The following is an 18,443-nucleotide window of genomic DNA, read 5'->3' on the forward strand; positions in this document are numbered from 1 at the left end:
TTCTCTAATGGGACAAGGCAACTACTAACAAGGTGAGAGTACCTAGGAAACAACAATAGGAACATAATATAAAAATGCTGAACTTAACAAATCCAGTTAATTTACATTTGCAGGATGTCACCGTCTCATTAAATTTTTTGCAGGAGTGCAAATTGTAATGACAGTTAAAAATTTTACTTTCCACAACTGGCCAGTTTCAGTGCAGATACCCTTTTCAAGTGGCAGAAGCATGCCTACCACATTGTTGCCTATGCTATATCACCTAGTAGAAAAAAGGCATTGGTTAGCTGTGTTCTGGAACATGTTGTTATTATGTAATCTCATGTTTTACTTCTTCCAACTAAACCGATGACAGATGTTCACGGAGAAAAGTTAATTAGATAAATAGCATATAGAAAGAATTTCCCACTGTGCACACATTTGTTTGATCTACGGACAGATGCGAGGAGGGAAATGTGAGCGCAGAGCATTGCCGAAGCACGACAGCAAGGGAGCGCCTCCACCTGCGGGGAATAGGTCGCTTATACTTTGGTGTCCAGGCTTGCAGGTGTCATGAAATTCACAGAACAAGAGGGGCTGGTGACAATGGCCACACTCCAAAACAAATTAAGAATGTTCTGTAATCTGTCACTTACTTCTGTGATTACAGTGCGAGAGATTCAGTTATAAGCTTGGCTATGTAAAAGTAGCTGAATAGCAATCAGTATACCGATATTGTAATTGTATTGTGAGAGAGCCAAAATACAAAGTTTATTAATAGTAGTTTTGTGATTCTGTAGCTAGTTGTCATATATGCAAGCTGTCTTATAACTCCCAACCCTCTACAATTGGAGTAGAAGACACAAGCATCAAGGCGACAGATCTTAAGTGAAGTTGTTGACTCAGTTACAACCTATAACTTGGGCTACTTTGGCTTAGTCCTGCAAAAGGGCTGCTGGATAAACACTTCAGCTGAAAGGAAGACATGTGTATCTACATCTGTACTGTGCAAACCACTGTGAAGTACATGGCAGAGTGTACTTCCTGTAAAGGGATAAAATAATAAAACAAGTCTTGGAATCAGCAGAAGAGCATAATTATGAAACCAGGACACTGACAGTTGGTCACAGCTATCGAGAGGCAGTGTGGTCAACGACTTTGCTATGCTACTGTGAGACAGATTACACTGCCACATAATTCATTTTTAGTGGGACACACTGGCTGCAGGGCAACGGAATGCGGAGTAGCAAAAAATTTCTGTTGGTCAACGCATGGACATAACGTCACTTGTTAAGCAAAGAATTGCATACCATGTGTGCAATAGGGGGAGCCCAGTCACCAAAAGCTTATGTTACACATATTGCCAGAAGCAGATAAACCATTTCATGTGCTTTGGGGTAGATATTCTTGGACCTTTTGCACAAACACCAACAGGAAACAAGTGTGTTTTGACAATAATCACATTTTGTTTCTGCGATAGCGATACGAAAGCAGAAGGCCGAAACAGTAGCACTTTCAATGCTAAACCAGTGAATACTGAAGTTCAGAATGCCTGAGACAATAATAACTGACCAAGGGACAAACTTTGTGTCCAATTTAATGAAGCAGTGTCGCACATTAAGAAACTTCTGACAAGTGTGTTACACCCACAGGTGAATGGTTGATGTTAGGCTACTATGTTAACTAACACCATAATAATGGGGGCGGTCTATTTGCATACATTATGGCTGCACACAATTCAAAAAATCATGAGCAAAGAGTTGTCTCCCTAGGAGGTTGTTTCTGGACAGAAGGTGCCTTCTCCTTTTTGTATACCTCCCCCAAGAAGTGATATTTGAGCAGTGAAAAATTTCTCTAAATGGTTAAAAAGTATTTGGCAACAGGTGAAGAAGATGAGGACCAAAGCTTTGGAACGACAAGACAGGATACTTAATAAGAAACCAGTGTTATCTAAGCATTAATTAGGTCAGTGGGTTATGACGACAATCCCGTATGTGTACCAAAAGGAAAAATTATGAAGTTTGTGACATGTTATCAGGGTCCCTTTCAGGCTACAGAAATGATGGGTGTTAACATTAAGCTACAACTCCAAATGAGCCCCATGATAGTCCATACCAGTTGGATTTGTCCTTTTAAGGGAACCATAGAGATGTTTCCCATACCATTGGCAGCGTCTTTCAGAGAGGGGAGGGGAGAATCTGGGGGAAAGGGAAAAAAGAGAAGACTAGTTAGGGAAAGCGAGACAATTCTTTAGTTATCTTGACACTTCACTAAGCACTTGGGGCAGTGAGTGGGAATAATAAAGTATCAAGAGAATGGAAAGATAACCAGGGACTTTTGTATTTTATTTGTTTTCTTATTCTCTTTGTGTATGCATATATTTTATGGTTACATTTATATTTGAGGAAAGATGGAAGTGTAGAGGATGTTATTTTTTTGAAGGAGTCTCACAAGTGCACATACGGAAAGATTTGGTGCAAGTTCTATGTTGAAGGAATTTTGGGTGAAAATTTACTCACAGCTTCAGTGCTTGGATTGACAGAAAAAGCACCAATATATGTATTACAATAAATTAATTATTTTTTAAAAAGAGCACATGTTTGATTGATAAGAAAGTAGTTGTCCATTCTCATCAAGCTTGAACAGCAGGTAGATTGTCACTGAGGATGTGTGTGTGTTTCTGTACATGTTAATTACAGATCTTCAGCTTCACAGGGAAAGATTTTGCAAACTCAGTTTACTTATGTAGGATAAATGGTAACATAAGACAGCTCCATCCCTAGGAACTTATGATGGAATATCTGAAACAAGTCTGGTCAGAAAAAAAAGAGAGTTTTTTCAAAGAATGGGTTTACACTGGTTGTATTCTGTTGCATTTCAAACAGTCTTTATCTTTACTTGGTACCAGCAAGGTCGACAAGAGTGGCACACTACTTGTAGAACTACATGGTCGGGGGATGTTAATCAATGGGGCCAATGTATTATATCTGGACCAGTCTTCTGATTACCTGCCACCATGACAGAAACCACTGCTCTGAATATAACCCATGTGTTGATCCATGTACCCCTTGAGATTTTACTACTGGAAACCTAGTCTTCCAAAATGACACATTAGACCTGACCCTGCTCACCTCCCTTGATCGAATGTTGGCTACACAGCATGATCACATGTCAATGGACACCTGTTTAAGCATGTAAAAAAGTACCACAGTGAATGGCAGTAGTGGCTAGTAGTTATATGATCTTTAACCTCAGCTGCCTTTAAAATTTTTGCACTAATGGGAGTCGCATACTATCATCTAAAGTGGAAAGTAGGCCAAATCCCATCACTACCAAACTTCAGCCTACTGGTTCAATTAAGTCACAGCAGCACCAATTAGAAGCACTATGACTAGGGGCAATGTGCACCATGAACAAAGACTTCTGTGTGGAGATAAGTGCTATTGAAGTTGAACAAATAATGTACAAAGTGATACCATGAGTGGAGGAACAAATACAAAGTGTAAATAAACTAGCCTTTTTATTCCAGTAAAATTCGAGGGTGAATTTTTTTCATGACAGGGAGGGGTGTAAAGGGATAAAGCTATAAATGAGACTTGAAAACAGAAGAAGAGCATCGTGAGGAAACCAGGGCACTGCCAAATCGGTTGCAGCCAGCGAGGGGATGGACTGCATGGTCAGTGACTTTGCAATGCTTTTGTCACAACAGACGGCACTTGTCACTGACGCATGAAGCAGCCTGCAAGAGTATTGCAACCCAGTTGTGAGAGCTGGCAGTCACTGACACATTGCAGATAGTTTGGTGCAAAACACTAACTGATGTGAACAGCAGAAATCAACATGGAGAAGCTGGATTTAAGGACTCACAAATCAGGCAGGCAGTATCGACCAAGAGGCCACTATTGTGACATAAAGTCTGTGCTGCCTCAGCCAGGACATGAACTTCTGTCTGCCACCTAAACCTCTGGAAGCTAGGAGCAGGTCCACACTTGGTCGCCATCTCAGGAGAACGATGGAAGGTTCCAGCCGTCTCTGCCCTTGCCAGGGTGCCAACAGAAGATCACTAAGCCCTGAGCTCAGAAGTGTGACACAGTCCAAAGTTCATGTAGCTGCCGCTTCCAGCCACACTCACAATGGCCATGAAACATTGGAACCTTGTGATGCAGCAGCAACAGCGCAGCAGTGAAGTGTGCAGTCAGCAGCCTGAGCCCATTACCTCTGGGAAGAACACAGTCATGTTCTCCACAGTGCCCACTGATGATTGTAATCAAGCCTTAATAAAGAAATCATTGTAATGACCAGTGGTCCTCCTCCAGCTGCACAACATCCTTCGTCAGCAAGGATTCAAGGCTCACTCTAAAATATCAGAGCTGTCCTGTTATATTCCCATTGTACCATTTATCAGCACTTCTACCTGTTCAATTTACATATGGAGTGGAGGAGGAATGGTTGTTTAAATGCCTCTGTGTGTGTCATAAGTACTGTAATGTTGTCTTTGCAATCCTTACGAAAACGACATGAAGGAGGTTGTAGTATGTTGGTAGGTTACTCAGTTGTAGTTTTGTGTCCCCATCATGTAGATACTTCATATATCTTATGTTATAAATGGGCACTGACCTCTGAAATATTTATATTAAAAATTAAGAAATTCCTCCAGATGTGTTTAAGGTGTCGATTTTATTTTGGCAACCTTAAATACAGCTGGAGAAATTTATTCATTTTTAATATAAATTTATACCAGCTTACATCCCACTGTCCTCCATTTCAAGTATGGATGTATGAAGATCTGAAATATTTTGAGCTCCATCACACTCCATAACTCCATAACTCCATACCTCCACTGTAACCATCATAATTCATAGAACACTGATGTTCAGTATATCCTTCAGTGTTACCATGGCAGGTGTGGCAGTACTTAGATAAGCACTCAACGTCAACAATTTTTCCATTCTCCAGAGAAGTAGCACTTACACCACCATTCAAGGAACGATATCCTCGACATTGCGATGTCCCATCAAGTGCAACAGCAATGTCCCTGGTTCCATTAATATTTACAGTTTTCTCTATTGCATGTTTTATAGATGCTTTAGACACAACCATCAAGACACCTAAAATTATTTTTTTTGTACTTTCTAAACCTACTGGGAGGAGGAGGAGGAGGAAGGTCCATCAAACCACAAAATGTTTGAGCAGCCATTTTTCCTTCTCCTATTGCATGCATTGCATAAACCAACTCAATTCCACATCATATGAATTATGCACAATGTTTGAAGTCATTTTCGAGGTAGATTTATTGCAGAATCTACACAGAACAATTAATTTTGACACTAAACCCTTCCTGCTACTTTGTTGTTCAGTTATTTCCAGACAGCTTACACCATCACATTGTTTACTTTTCACCACTGCCTTTATCAAAGAAGATAAGTTGCTCACGTCAACAACAAGAAATCCACTACAAACAGCCTCATTGTTAACAAATAAATTTGAATCACCAGGAGGCATGCCATGTGGGAGTTTCTTCCCTGATGAACTGATACATTTGTTACCTTCAACAGTGTGGCTTGATTTGTTTGTGAACTGGTTACCACGGAATTTCCTTTTATTGAATTTCTTGATGGGTGGCATAGTTTGTACTTCCACAAATATGTGTGGCACTTGTGTTATAAACATTCAGCAACATGTGAACAAACTGCTTCAGCGAAACAAAAGTAAATACTAGCAAAGATAATCATTTACAGACACTAGAAACCTGTACAGTTACCAACATATACAATGTATCATACGTATAATCGCTAAAAACAGAAAGTTCACAGTTCTTTTTTAAATAAAACTGGTTTCTGTAACAGAAATAAAGGGGGCATAGTGGCATACGTGACCGTAACTTTAAAATTTGGTATGTATAGGTCATTTTTCATTTGAAACCCTATGATGTATATATCAGTGTAATCAGGAAAGACTATAGAATTTAATAAAGCCATAAAAAAGTGCAATTTTTCTACCATTTATAAGTATACTGTATCCTTATAATCTTATCAGTTGATGCTTGCCAACTGTAACCGTGTACATTCGTTGCCTGGTTTCTGTAAGTGTGACATGTGTCACTAATTTTGTGCATGATGCATGCATGAGAGTATTATGGTAGACATATGCATTTACACATGATTTGCGACTTGATCATGGCACTTCTACCAAAACTGCCCTATTTGTGGAAAATAAAATTAACAGTCATGTGAAATGTGTGTCTTCAGTGGATAAAATTACTCAGGAATGTCAGTGAGATGGTATTAGATGGCACAAAGGAAATTTTATAATAGAAAAAAATGGTAAAGAATAAGATTATGGAGACAACAAAATAGAAACTTATGATGTGAAGATATGGCATTTTTCAGTTAAGATAGCAATACCACAAAACTAAAATCTGAGAGAAACCTGCACTAACTTTTCAAGAGTTCTTCAAATATGTCTGTACTCTTTAAGTTGACTGAGAAACACATATAGTTATTAATGAAAAAATTGAGATTATGCAGGTAAAGTCAGACGAAGCACCCAAAGTCACTCAACATATGATGAAAGTAACAGTGCCTAGAGATGATTCAGTGGTTAAACTGGACAAAAATTAATACAAAAGTAATGTGAAAAACTTTTTACAGAATGTGTGCCAAGTAATAACTCTATTGTACCTTTTGTTTCTCAGGTTTTTCATTTATTGTTATTGATTCTAATGATTACATATGTACTATCATAAAACATAACTTCGGTGAAGAGTTTCCCATTGCTGGAAATATTCAAAAGGGATTGTTCTTGACAAACACACACAATTTGTGTAACAAAGATAGACTGCTGATCGCAAGAGTGAGTTGCTTGTGTTTAGATATGTTGGTAAAATATTTTATTTGATATCTTCAATTGTACAAAATAATGCCTCTACTTTTCTTTACAGCAAAAACGCCACCAGTTCTAACTACACAGAAAAGTGATTCTCAGAGCACTGACACGTCTTCTCAGATGGAGGTTGACGAAATGCTACCATGTGAAAAAAGTGCTTCTACTTCACAGATGGATGTAGACTCTGGCATTGAGAACATGGAGGTAGAAGATTCACGTGAAGGCACAGGCCTGAGGCACCGGGTAAGATAACAGATACTTGAAGTTGTTTATTGCGTTCATCGTACAATGTCAGAAAATTCCAGCACTTTATCCACAATTTTTTTTGTCCTAACCATTTACTTACTGTGCATGGACTACTCCAAAATACTCTCCTCCACCATTGATACTCCGCTTCCAATACTGTTTTCACTTCTGGGATCAGAAGCAGTCTCTGGCTGGATCGCGCGAAGTGCCCTCTGTGAATTTTCTTCCCTCTCATCCATCGTTGCAAATCTTCATCCTTTCAAAGGAGTTTTCAACTTTGGATATAAAAAAAAAAGGTCTGCAGCGGCCACGTCTACATCTACATCTATATGTACAGGTACATCTATACTTTGCCAACCACCATGAGGTGCATGGCAGAGGGCACGTCCCTTTGTACCAGTTGTTAGGATTTCTTCCTGTTCCGTTCATGTATGGCAAGCAGGAAGAATGACTATGTGAGTGCCTCTGTGCCTGTAGTAATTATCTTCACAGTTCCTATGTGAGCGATACGTAGGGGATTGTAGTATATCCATAGAGTAATTATTTAAAGCCAGTTCTTGAAACTTTGATAATAGACTTTCTTGGGATAGTTTGTCTGTCTTCAAGACCTTGCCACTTCAGTTCCTTCTGTATCTCTGTGACACTCTTCCACAGATTAAACAAATCTGTGACCTACATGCTGCCCTTCTCTGTTAGTCCTATCTTCATATCTCCTGTTAGTCCTATCTGGTATGGATCCCACACACTTGTGCAATATTCTAGGATGGGTTGCACTTGTGATTTGTTAGCAGTCCCTTTTCTAGACTGATTGCACTTCCCTGATTGGGGAACAACAAACCGAAGCCTCCCATCTGCTTTTCCCACGGGGTCTGGAGAGTACGGAGGGTGAGACCACGAACTGATTTGGATTTTACCGCATTAGTCACACACTAACAGGGATGAATGTGTGGGCATGTTATTGTGGTGCAAGAGCCATGAATTGTCTCGCCACATTTCAGGCAATTTTCTCGCAGGCATCACAACACTTCCGATTAGTACCACCGATTAACAGCTTGTCCCTGTGGCACAAATTCATGAGGAACTAATACTTCAAAGTCGGAGAAACCCATCAGAGTTGCATTGACATTTGACCTGACCTGACAGGATGTTTTTGGTGTTGGAGAACATTTCCCAACCCATTGTAAATATTGAACCTTGGTCTCAACGTCATAACTGTAGACCCACGACTCATCACCAGTTATGATTGTCTAAAGGAACATTTCATTCTTATTTGTGTGATCCAAAACTCTTCACAGATTGTGAGGCGAATGTCTTTCTGGCCTTGATTCGTGAACGATGGGATGAACTTGGTGGCAACTTGATACATTCTGAAATGCTGTGTCAGGATTAAATGACATGATCCAACTGAAATGTTTCATTCTTCTGCAATCTTTCAGAGAGTCAATCTTGGATTGGCACGCACAGTTTCGTTGATGTTGCTGGCATTGGTGTCGTCAGTATACATTGAAGGGTTTTCTGAATGATGGTCATCCTTAACTTCCATCCGGCCATTTTTAAACCATGTGAACCATTTGTAACACCGACTATAGCTTAAGCACTGACCTTTGTAGGCTTCCTGCACAATTAGGTATGTCTCTGTAAAGGTTTTCTTGAGTTTCATGAAAATTTAATACTGATGCATTGCTCCTCCAACTCTGTCATCTTGAAATTTGCAAAATGTGCAACACAACGTTCTACTCAATGCAGCACTTACGATACTGAACAATAACTAACAAACATACAACGGTGAAACTTCCACCAGTTACATATTAATCACAGGCATGTGCATGGATGCTAACCGCATTTCGCTGCAACACACCATTGGTGTAAAATTATGAATGTTCTGGAATTTTTTGAACAGACATCGGAGAACAGTATCTTATGACTGTGTTAAATCTAATTAGCTAATGTGCTAAGTAGTGGAAAAACTTAAGATTACCACTTGATCTGCACAGAATGTCTTAAATACTTTTACAAATTGTTTCAAAGATCTCTCATGCTGAAAAATAGAAACAAGTCAGTATAAGTGTTAAAAAAATAACAAATTGTCAGTTTCAAATATTAATGAACCAAACTTTTTACAAAATTTTCTGTTCAGAAACTCATTTTTATTGTGAATGTACTCATAATATTTGTGGATATATGAATATGTTACCTTAGTATACCAGGGATTGCCAGGTAAGGATATCATCATAGTGGTAGGTTTGAAACTGCAGTCTACAATTATCCCTTTGTTCTATAATACACCTTCCTCTAACAGAAGACTTCACAGTCTAACGCTTGAAATTGTGCATTGTACGAAGTAGGATGTGAAGTATCTGTGTTTCTGCGTTATGGCAAGTTCAAAATGTGGCTGCCAGTGATTCAGATTTCACACAGTCTGAACCAAGTATCGAGAAGGATGTCAGCACCCATAAATCAGAAAAGATGAGAAAATAAATTTTTCTTTCAACTTCAGTGAACCTACCATGAATTTTTTTTTTAATGAGTGATCTGAAGCCTTCTCAAAGACAGTCATATGTTTGAGGTAAAAATAAACCATTCAGCTTGATCCAAAGACGTAATGGAATGTGACTGTGTAAGTCCAGGCATGTACTAAACTTTTCTCCTGTGGATGATGCTTTCTTTCAGCATGCACTTTTTTTCAAAATTAGTACTATTACCATTTGATATGTAGGATGCACAAAATCAGAGTTCTTATTCTTCAAATTTGTGACAAAAGCTTCTAACATTTCTTTCACAAATATTTTTCTCAATATAAGTTTTTTATTCAATTTGAGATGAAAATAGACATGAATGCAGACCTATTACACTTCATTAGAGAGGAACTACATATGCCACCTGAAGATATCAATATTGCCAAATCATGTCTTACACAAATCATAAAAATCACCAGGTCACCGAAAAGAAGTAAATGTTGTGGCAGTGATCATGTTACAACCTAAGCACTAAAGTTTTACACTGATTTAGTAGTGCCTCTCTTGCACCCCCCCACCCTCTTGATGCTTGACATCCGAATTGATCACGCACTGGGATGTAGCTAAATTAACAAAAAAATCTCAGTTCTGCTTGCATCACCCTTTCATTCTGTTGACCTGCAGAGTGCATTGCTAGCATACCTCGGCACAATACTGTTGTTTGGCATAATCTTCTGGGGCAAGGCAGCTATTGTCACAAGTATTTATTGTAAAGAAGAGTTTCCCATACATATCCTCCCTAATGGTATTTGTGATTATCAACAAGGGCCAATTCAGGATGAACCGTGCAGTTCATAACTACAGTACTGGATGATGATGATGAGGTTCCATACTCTGAGGAGCTTAGGGAACGATGCAGGAGATCTGCACTACCGATTAGGCAAGGTCGTAGCGTAGGTGGTTGGCCATTGCCTTCCTCCGACCGTAATGGGTATAAATGATGATGATGATGATGATGAAGACAAGACAACAACACCCAATCATCTCGAGGCAGGAAAATCCCTGACCCGCCGGGAATCGAACCTGGGACCCCTTGCTCAGGAAGCGAGAATGCTACCGTAAGACCACGAGCTGTGGACTCAATACTGGAAGTGAAAGTAATTTCCACACAGTGTGCATCCCTATCCAGGATTCAGAATAGCTATCTACACGGTTGACTCAACACATTATGACTACTGCCCACTGTGAGATGTAATGCCACTTGGTGGTAATGCAGGCACGTGACACAGTAAGGAAAGTATGTAAGCGGAGAAGAGGCGTGAGGAATCATTCTAGAAATGATGTTATTGTTGTGGTGTCCAGTCCAGAAACTGGTTTGATGCAGCTCTCCATGCTACCCAATCCTGTGCAAGCCTCTTCATCTCCGATTAACTATTGCAATCTACATCCTTCTGAATCTGCTCAGTGTATTCATCTCTTGGTCTCCCTCTACGATTTTCACTCTCCAGTACTAAATTGGTGATCCCTTAATGCCTCAGAACATGTCCTAGCAACTGATCCCGTCTGGTAGGCAAGTTGTGCCACAAATTCCTCTTCTCGCCAATTGTATTCAGTACATCTCCGTTAGCTATGTGATCTACCCATCTAATCTTCAGCATTCTTCTCTAGCACCACATCGCAAAAGCTGCTATTCTCTTCTTGTCTGAAATGTTTATCGTCTATGTTTCACTTCCATACGTGGCTACACTCCATACAAATACTTTCAGAAAAGACTTGCTAATGCTTTAATCTATACTCTATGTTAACAAATTTCTCTTCTTCAGAAACGTTTTCTTTGCCATAGCCAGTCTACATCTTATATCCTCTCTACTTCAACCATCATCAGTTATTTTGCTCCCCAAATAGAAAAACTCATCTACTATGTTAAGTGATTAATGGAAAATCTCATATAAAGATGAGAAACAAATACTAACAAAGAGATAGAGGGACTGGGCAGTACTTACCTCAGCTTAGTTCAGCCGATAGATAACACAAAACAGAACAGAAAATTTACATTCCTAGCTTTCGGAACTTTGTTCCTTCATCAGGGAGGAGAGAGGGGGAAAAAGGGAAGAAGGGAAAGTGGATTTAGTTACTCACAACCTAGGTTATGAAGCAACAGGGAAAGGTAAACAGGGAGGGTAGCAAGGATGGAGGCATGGTTGTCAGAGGGAAGCCAAAGATATTCTACTGTTAAGTACTGTGCCAGCTTCAAACCAAAGAGGATGCATACAGAAGTAAAGAGGTATATCGTATAAAGATAAACACAACTATGTAAGATGAAACTACTATGTTAAGTGTCTCGTTCCCTAATCTAGTTCCCTCAGCATCACCTGATTTAATTTGACTGCATTCCATTATCCTCGTTTAGCTTTTGTCGATGTTCATCTTATACGAGGCGTGTTTTTTAAGTAAGTACCATTTTGAAATTAAAAAAAGATGTGCTAAGGTATCTCAATAATTTTATTTTTACATGAAAGTGTGTACCTTAATCTACAGACTGACACCATTACAGTCTGATTCTTCCTTGTTTACGTTGTGTACTGAGTGTTTAAGATGCCTCAGATAATCGTGAGTCCCACTGATTGTGAAGTACGGGCTGTTATAAGATATCTTAGTGCTAAAGGCCTAAAAGTGATCGATATTCATTGTGAGATCTGTGCTGTTTACGGAGAAAACATTATGAGTGAAGTAATTGGTTCACCCCGAGACAACCTGGACACTTCCTGTGTTGAGAGCCCTTTCTGGTACAAAGTAACAATGGGGACGCAATCGAACTATGGTATTGACCGTCTAGGCATGGTTGAACTACAGACAACACGTACCGTGTACCTCCTTCCTGGTGGAATGACTGGAAGTGATCGTCTGTCGCACCTCCTCCATATAACAGGTGCTGCTCATGCATGGTTGTTTACATCTTTGGGCAGGTTTTTGTGACACCTCTAAACTGTCAAAGGGACTGTGCCTGCGATATAATATCCACAATCAAAGTCTTATCTTCAAGAGTTCTGGGAACCGAGGTGAGGCAAAACTTTTTCGATGTGTGTATAATCTACCTGAAACCTTTAGTGTCTGCAGGCCTCTTCCACATACACAACCTTCTTTCATGATTCAAACCAAATGGTAGCTGTGATTAAGTTATGCTCTGTGCAGAATTCTACCACGCGACTTCCTCTTTCATTCCCTACCTCCAGACCATATTCACGCATTACTTTTCTCCAGTTGAGTTCCAGTCCCCCATGACTATTAAATTTTCATCTCCCTTAACTGTTAGAATAATCTCTTTTATCGCATCATACATTTCTTTAATCACTCCATCATCTGCAGAACTAATTGGCATATAAACTTGTACGACTGTGGTAGGTGTGGGCCTCATGTCTATCTTGGCTACAATAATGCATTCACAATGCTGTTTGTAGCAGCTTATCTGCATTCCTATGTTTTTATTCATTATTAAACCTACTCCTGCATTACCCCTATTTGATTTTGTTTATAACCCTGTACACCTTACCAGAAGTTCTGTTCCTTCTGCCACTGGACTTCACTGATTCCCGCTATATATGGCTTTAACCTATCCATTTCCCGTTTTAAATTTTCTAACCTACCTGCCCAATTAATGGATCTGACATTCCAAGCTCCAATCTGTAGAACACCAGTTTTCTTTCTCCTGATAATGATGTCCTCTGGTGTAGTTCCCGCCTGGAGATTAGAATCGGGCACTGTTTTACCTATGGAATATTTTACTCAAGAGGATACCATCATCATTTAATCTGACAGTAAAGCTGCATGCCCTTGGGAAAAATTATGGCTTTAGTTTCTACTTGCTTTCAGCCGTTTGCAGTACCAGCACAACAAGGCTGTTTTGGTTAATGTTACAAGGTCAGATCAGTCAATTATCCAGACTGTTGCCCCTGCAACTACTGAAAAGGCTGCTGTCCCTCTTCAGGTTTGTCTGGCCTCTCAACAGAGACCCCTCTATTGCATCTATGGTACAGCTATCCGTATTTCTAAGGCACGCAAGCCTCTCCATCAATAGTGAGATCCATGCTTCATGGGAGAAGGGTGTGCTACTCTCATGAGCATTTCTGCAGAGCACTTGAAGGACAGTGAAATCACCAGTAGGCAGTCAGATATTCGACATCCTTGCCTGATCACAGAGCCCACTCTGTAAAGCAGGATGGGCAACAGGCTGTGGCAGATCTGACTACAGAATACAACGCTGGTGCAGGCACAAGTCGTGTGGAGCACATCACTCGGCACAAATTGTTGGATATGGGTGTCTGCAAAAGACAAGCCTCCATTTGTTCCCAAGTTGACCTTAAGACATCATCAATTATGGTTGCATTTGGTACAGGATCATCGAGGTTATTCTGTGAATCAGTGGAAAAGTGACTCCTGATCAAATGAATCACATTTCTTGTTACACGGTATTGTCACAGTACAGATACGCCATCATGCAGTCGAACGGCTGCTCAGAATGTGCAACATGCAACATGCCATGGATGGAGGACAATGGGGACAGTATTATGCTGTGGGGGACATTCTCATAGCCTTCTATAAGACATATGATAGTAGTCTAAGGCACCATGAGAGGTGTGGTCGAAGTGAAAATTAATTGCAGACCTATTTCTGTCCCTTTACGTTTGATGTGTTCCCTGAAGGAGATGGAATTTTCCATCAGCATAAGTGTCCATGCCACAAAACTATAATTGTGGTATCGTGTTTTGAGGAACATGGCTGTCAACTCACAATGGTGCCTTGGCCATCTGATTCGCCTGATGTGTGCCTGATGAAACATATTGTTACATCATCTGGCCCAGCAACCCACCAGTGCGTAATTTACAAAATTGCATGACCTGTGCTTATTTTCTATCTGGTACCATGCACCTCTGGAAACTTACTAAGGTGTTGTTGAATCCATGCAATTGATTATCTGGTGTATTGAATTCAAAATGGCCCAACACACTATCATGCAAGTGGTCATAATGTTTTGGCTCGTCAGTTATGTGCTGGGGCAAAAGTCTATTACAGGATACCAACAGACAAAAGACATGAATTTAAAATCTTCAGGCATACAAAAACAAAGAATACCCTCATTATCCATTCCTTCTACAATTTGTCAGAATATTTGGACTCAGTGATTTAAATTCTACCTAACTCCAATGTTTATATTAAATGTGTTTTGACAATGCGCATATACAACCAGCAGAGCGTTATGAGTAAAGTTTCATAAATGATTTATTGGCAGTATTTGATAAAAAAAATCATCATCAGAGTACTGTAGGATGGAGTCCAGTGGATGTTTTCAGTGTAACTGTTCCTCTCCTGGTGTAGTTGGTTCTGCCTGTCAGTGTGTTGTATAAATTTAATGCCGTCTTAACAAAAACTACAAACACACAAATACGCGCACACACACACACACACACACACACACACACACACACACACACACACACACACACACACTATTAATTTTATTGTAACCATTTGCCAGTATCCATTTAGAGTAACCGCATTTTGCAGCACGCATAGCAGCTGTATGAATTGAAACTGTATCAGTTTGGTGTGATAGGGCTGAGGAAGTATTTAGAGCCATGTTAAGAGCAGTACTTTATGCGGCTTGTTGGGAATGCATGGTGGGAAATTTTCACAGTAAATGATACGACTGATCCCACAGATATTATGAGGTGTTAAGATATCGATAATTTGGAGCTAAGGAAATGCTCTCCCAGCATTTGCAAACATTTATAGTCTTATGGTAAGACACCTTGTCTTTCTACTAAATCACACCCTCTACAAGGACAGTCACCTTTAAGCACAAGTGACACATGGACTCTGAGGATGAATTCGCACCTAAACGGGTCGAGAGTGGCCGGCCGGAGTGGCCGAGCGGTTCTAGACGCTACAGTCTGGAACCGCGCGACTGCTACGGTCACAGGTTCGAATATCTGCCTCGGGCATGGATGTGTGTGATGTCCTTAGGTCAGTTAGGTTTAAGTAGTTCTAAGTTCTAGGGTACTGATGACCTCAGAAGTTAAGTCCCATAGTGCTCAGAGCCATTTATTTTGGTCGAGAGTGTAAATGTCAAATGTCCCATTTTGAACTGTGGTCTGGCATATAGTTACAAACTGTAAGGAAATTTATATAACATTGTGTTTGTATAATTTTGAGATCTACGTGTTATTCAGTTTTATTTACTTTTGGTTTATTTTCCAGACATCTAGCTCTTGTAATGACATAACAGATGATCAAGTTCATGCTACGGTGTCAAGAGTATTGTGTGTATCATGGAAGGAGAAGACTGACAAGGCCATTTATCTTCCTGAAACAGCAGCTGCCATTGAAGAGGTTGACAATATCAATGTCCAGGTTAGCTGAATTGCAGTTGTCAATCCTTCTCAGTAGTTTTGTTACTTTTAATTGAGGACAGTTATGTTGTGCTGTAATAAATTGGCACTTATTCAGTTTTTATTTGTTTATTTCCAATTGTTGATATTTGCTACCTAGCAAGATTGTATCTCCTTTTGACTGTACCATAACTGTTAATCATTAACACCAAGTGACGTCACAATGGAAGGAAGTTTCAAGCAATCTTGTGTGTTATAATGTGCTTTGAGGGCTAACAGTTTTGTACTTCAAGGAAATTTCTAGAGTGATTTGAGAAGACTGTCCACATGACATTACTTAAGCAGCTCTTCTGTAGGGTTCTGAAGGAGTAACAAGTCTGAGTCATAGTCTTCATTCAGGTCAATCTTCTTCATTGCTCACAAGAAAGAATAGGGAACACTCGATGGAAGACAGGTGGGTTGTGTAATGTAAGATTGGAGAAAGCCTCCTTTCTCTCAACAGTTGCATTTAATAACTTTCTGCAAGGCCACGTTAAATGGCAGAAGTGGTTTTCTTTTCTTTTTTTTTTTTAAGAAAGAAAAAAATTCTTTGCCACAGTAGAAAGTCACACAGTTATTCTGTCCATTCATGCAAAGAAATGCTCAACAAAGTTAAAAAATGAAAATATAACAATGAGAATAATGATTGTGTTACACTCAAAACATGAAACAAGAGATGTGTGATTCTGAGGTTTTATTTGTGTAAATGATAGAAACAATACAGCTGGAAGCCAGTAGGTCAGCTGTTTCACTTTTGTGTATAAAACTGAAATTGGTTCTGCCGATATTTGAGAACTGTTTAAGTGTTGTTTGACGACCACATACTTCAAGTGGAATGAACAGTTTTATGAGCAAGATGGTGTGACTATGGGAAGCCCCCTAAGTCCCGTAATTGCAAACTTCTTTATGGAGAAATTCGAAGAACAGGCGTTAGGTACTGCCAGCAAAAAACCAAATGTATGGTTCCGATATGTGGATGACACGTTTGTGCTGTGGAGACGTGGCAGGGAGGAACTAAGCCGGTTCCACGAACATCTGAATAGTATAAACTTGAGAATTCAGTTTACAATGGAGGAGGAGATAGACGGCAAATTACATTTCCCCTCCGTGCTTGTTTTTAGAAACAAAGATGGTAGTTTGGGCCACTCAGGATACTGCAAACCTATGCACACGGACCATTGTTTGAACCTGGATTTGTACCACCACCCACAACAGAAGCAGGGTGTTATCGAGACATTAGCAGACGGAGCTAGAAACATTTGTGAACCTGAGTTGCTCGACACTAAGATGGAATACCTCCACAATGCAGTAATGAAGAACAGATATTCGTCCGCCGAAATAAAACATGCATTGAGGCAGCCACGCAGAAATCATAGTGACGTACAGGCTACGGCAAAATCTAAGGTTTTCCTGCCATTTGTTAAAAATGTAACAGAAAGAATAGGGAGGATCTTGATGAAGCGGAATATTACCGTAATTTACAAGCCCACCAGGAAGATACAGGAATACCTTAAGCCTGCCAAAGATGCTCGCAAACCATTGGAAAAAGCTGGAGTGTATAGGATCCCATGCAGCTGTGGAGATGTTTATGTGGGTACCACTAAAAGAACTGTTTCTAAACGTTTGGAAGAGCACAAGGGCAATTGTAGAAGAGGAGAAATGGAACGATCAGCTGTTGCGGAGCATACTTTCCAGCCAGGCAACCACAATATTCGTTTAGAGGAGACACAAGTACTAGCGGCCACAAGTGGATATTACGAAAGGCTCTACAGGGAGGCAATCTAAATTGCTAAACACCATAATAATTTCAATCAAAAGAAGGAGGGCGTGAAATTAAACGGTATATGGATACCGGTGTTAAAGATGATGTGTACCATCTGTCCACTACTGGGTGATGGCAACAGCAATCAACGGAGATGGACAGTGGCCAATGGCACTGATGTTTTCAAAACACGTGACGTCACGCCGCGGCGCAGGAGCCCGCGGACACGGAATTTAGTGGCAGTCAGTAGCGAGCCAGTGGGACCTTCCATCGAGCTACGGACCCTCTTGAAGATGTCTCCCACAGTCGGAGATGAAACGTTGGGAATTGACACAGAATTCATCAACCAACCATGGCATAACCGCCCGGATAATTATAATGGACACTGAGAGAAAGCATTTTGTTCTTTCATTGAGACAACACCCCAGTAAATTGCTCAGAAACTTTTACTGACCAGTTAACTGCAGTGAGCACCCGCTCCATTTTCTGATCTTGCCTCAGTTGTTTTTGTCATGTTTCAACTAAAGCAGAATCAATGTCAATAAAATTCTTCTGGGTTAGAGACCGCATTGTCATTTATAAAATTCCAACGTTTCGGCGTCTGTTGCAAGACGCCTTCCTCAGGGTGTGTTCTACAGATTAGCAACACACCCTGAGGAAGGCGTCTTGCAACAGACGCCAAAACGTTGG

General features: G+C 40.1%; 1 protein-coding gene across 2 annotated transcripts in view; it reads left to right on the plus strand.

Moving 5' to 3' along the window:
* LOC126337038 (ubiquitin conjugation factor E4 B) overlaps positions 1 to 18,443 on the plus strand; it is a 277,773-nt gene that overhangs the window by 19,028 nt on the left and 240,302 nt on the right. For both annotated transcript variants that reach the window (XR_007565033.1, XM_050001343.1), the window contains exons 4-5: positions 6,920 to 7,107; positions 15,822 to 15,974. Coding sequence is in view for 1 of the 2 variants with exons in the window: in XM_050001343.1 (XP_049857300.1) it covers positions 6,920 to 7,107; positions 15,822 to 15,974 (341 nt within the window). In the remaining variant the exon portion in view is untranslated. The remainder of the gene's footprint in view (positions 1 to 6,919; positions 7,108 to 15,821; positions 15,975 to 18,443) is intronic.

This window comes from Schistocerca gregaria, chromosome 2 (genome assembly GCF_023897955.1).
Source record: "Schistocerca gregaria isolate iqSchGreg1 chromosome 2, iqSchGreg1.2, whole genome shotgun sequence".
Taxonomy (NCBI): Eukaryota; Metazoa; Arthropoda; class Insecta; order Orthoptera; family Acrididae; genus Schistocerca; species Schistocerca gregaria.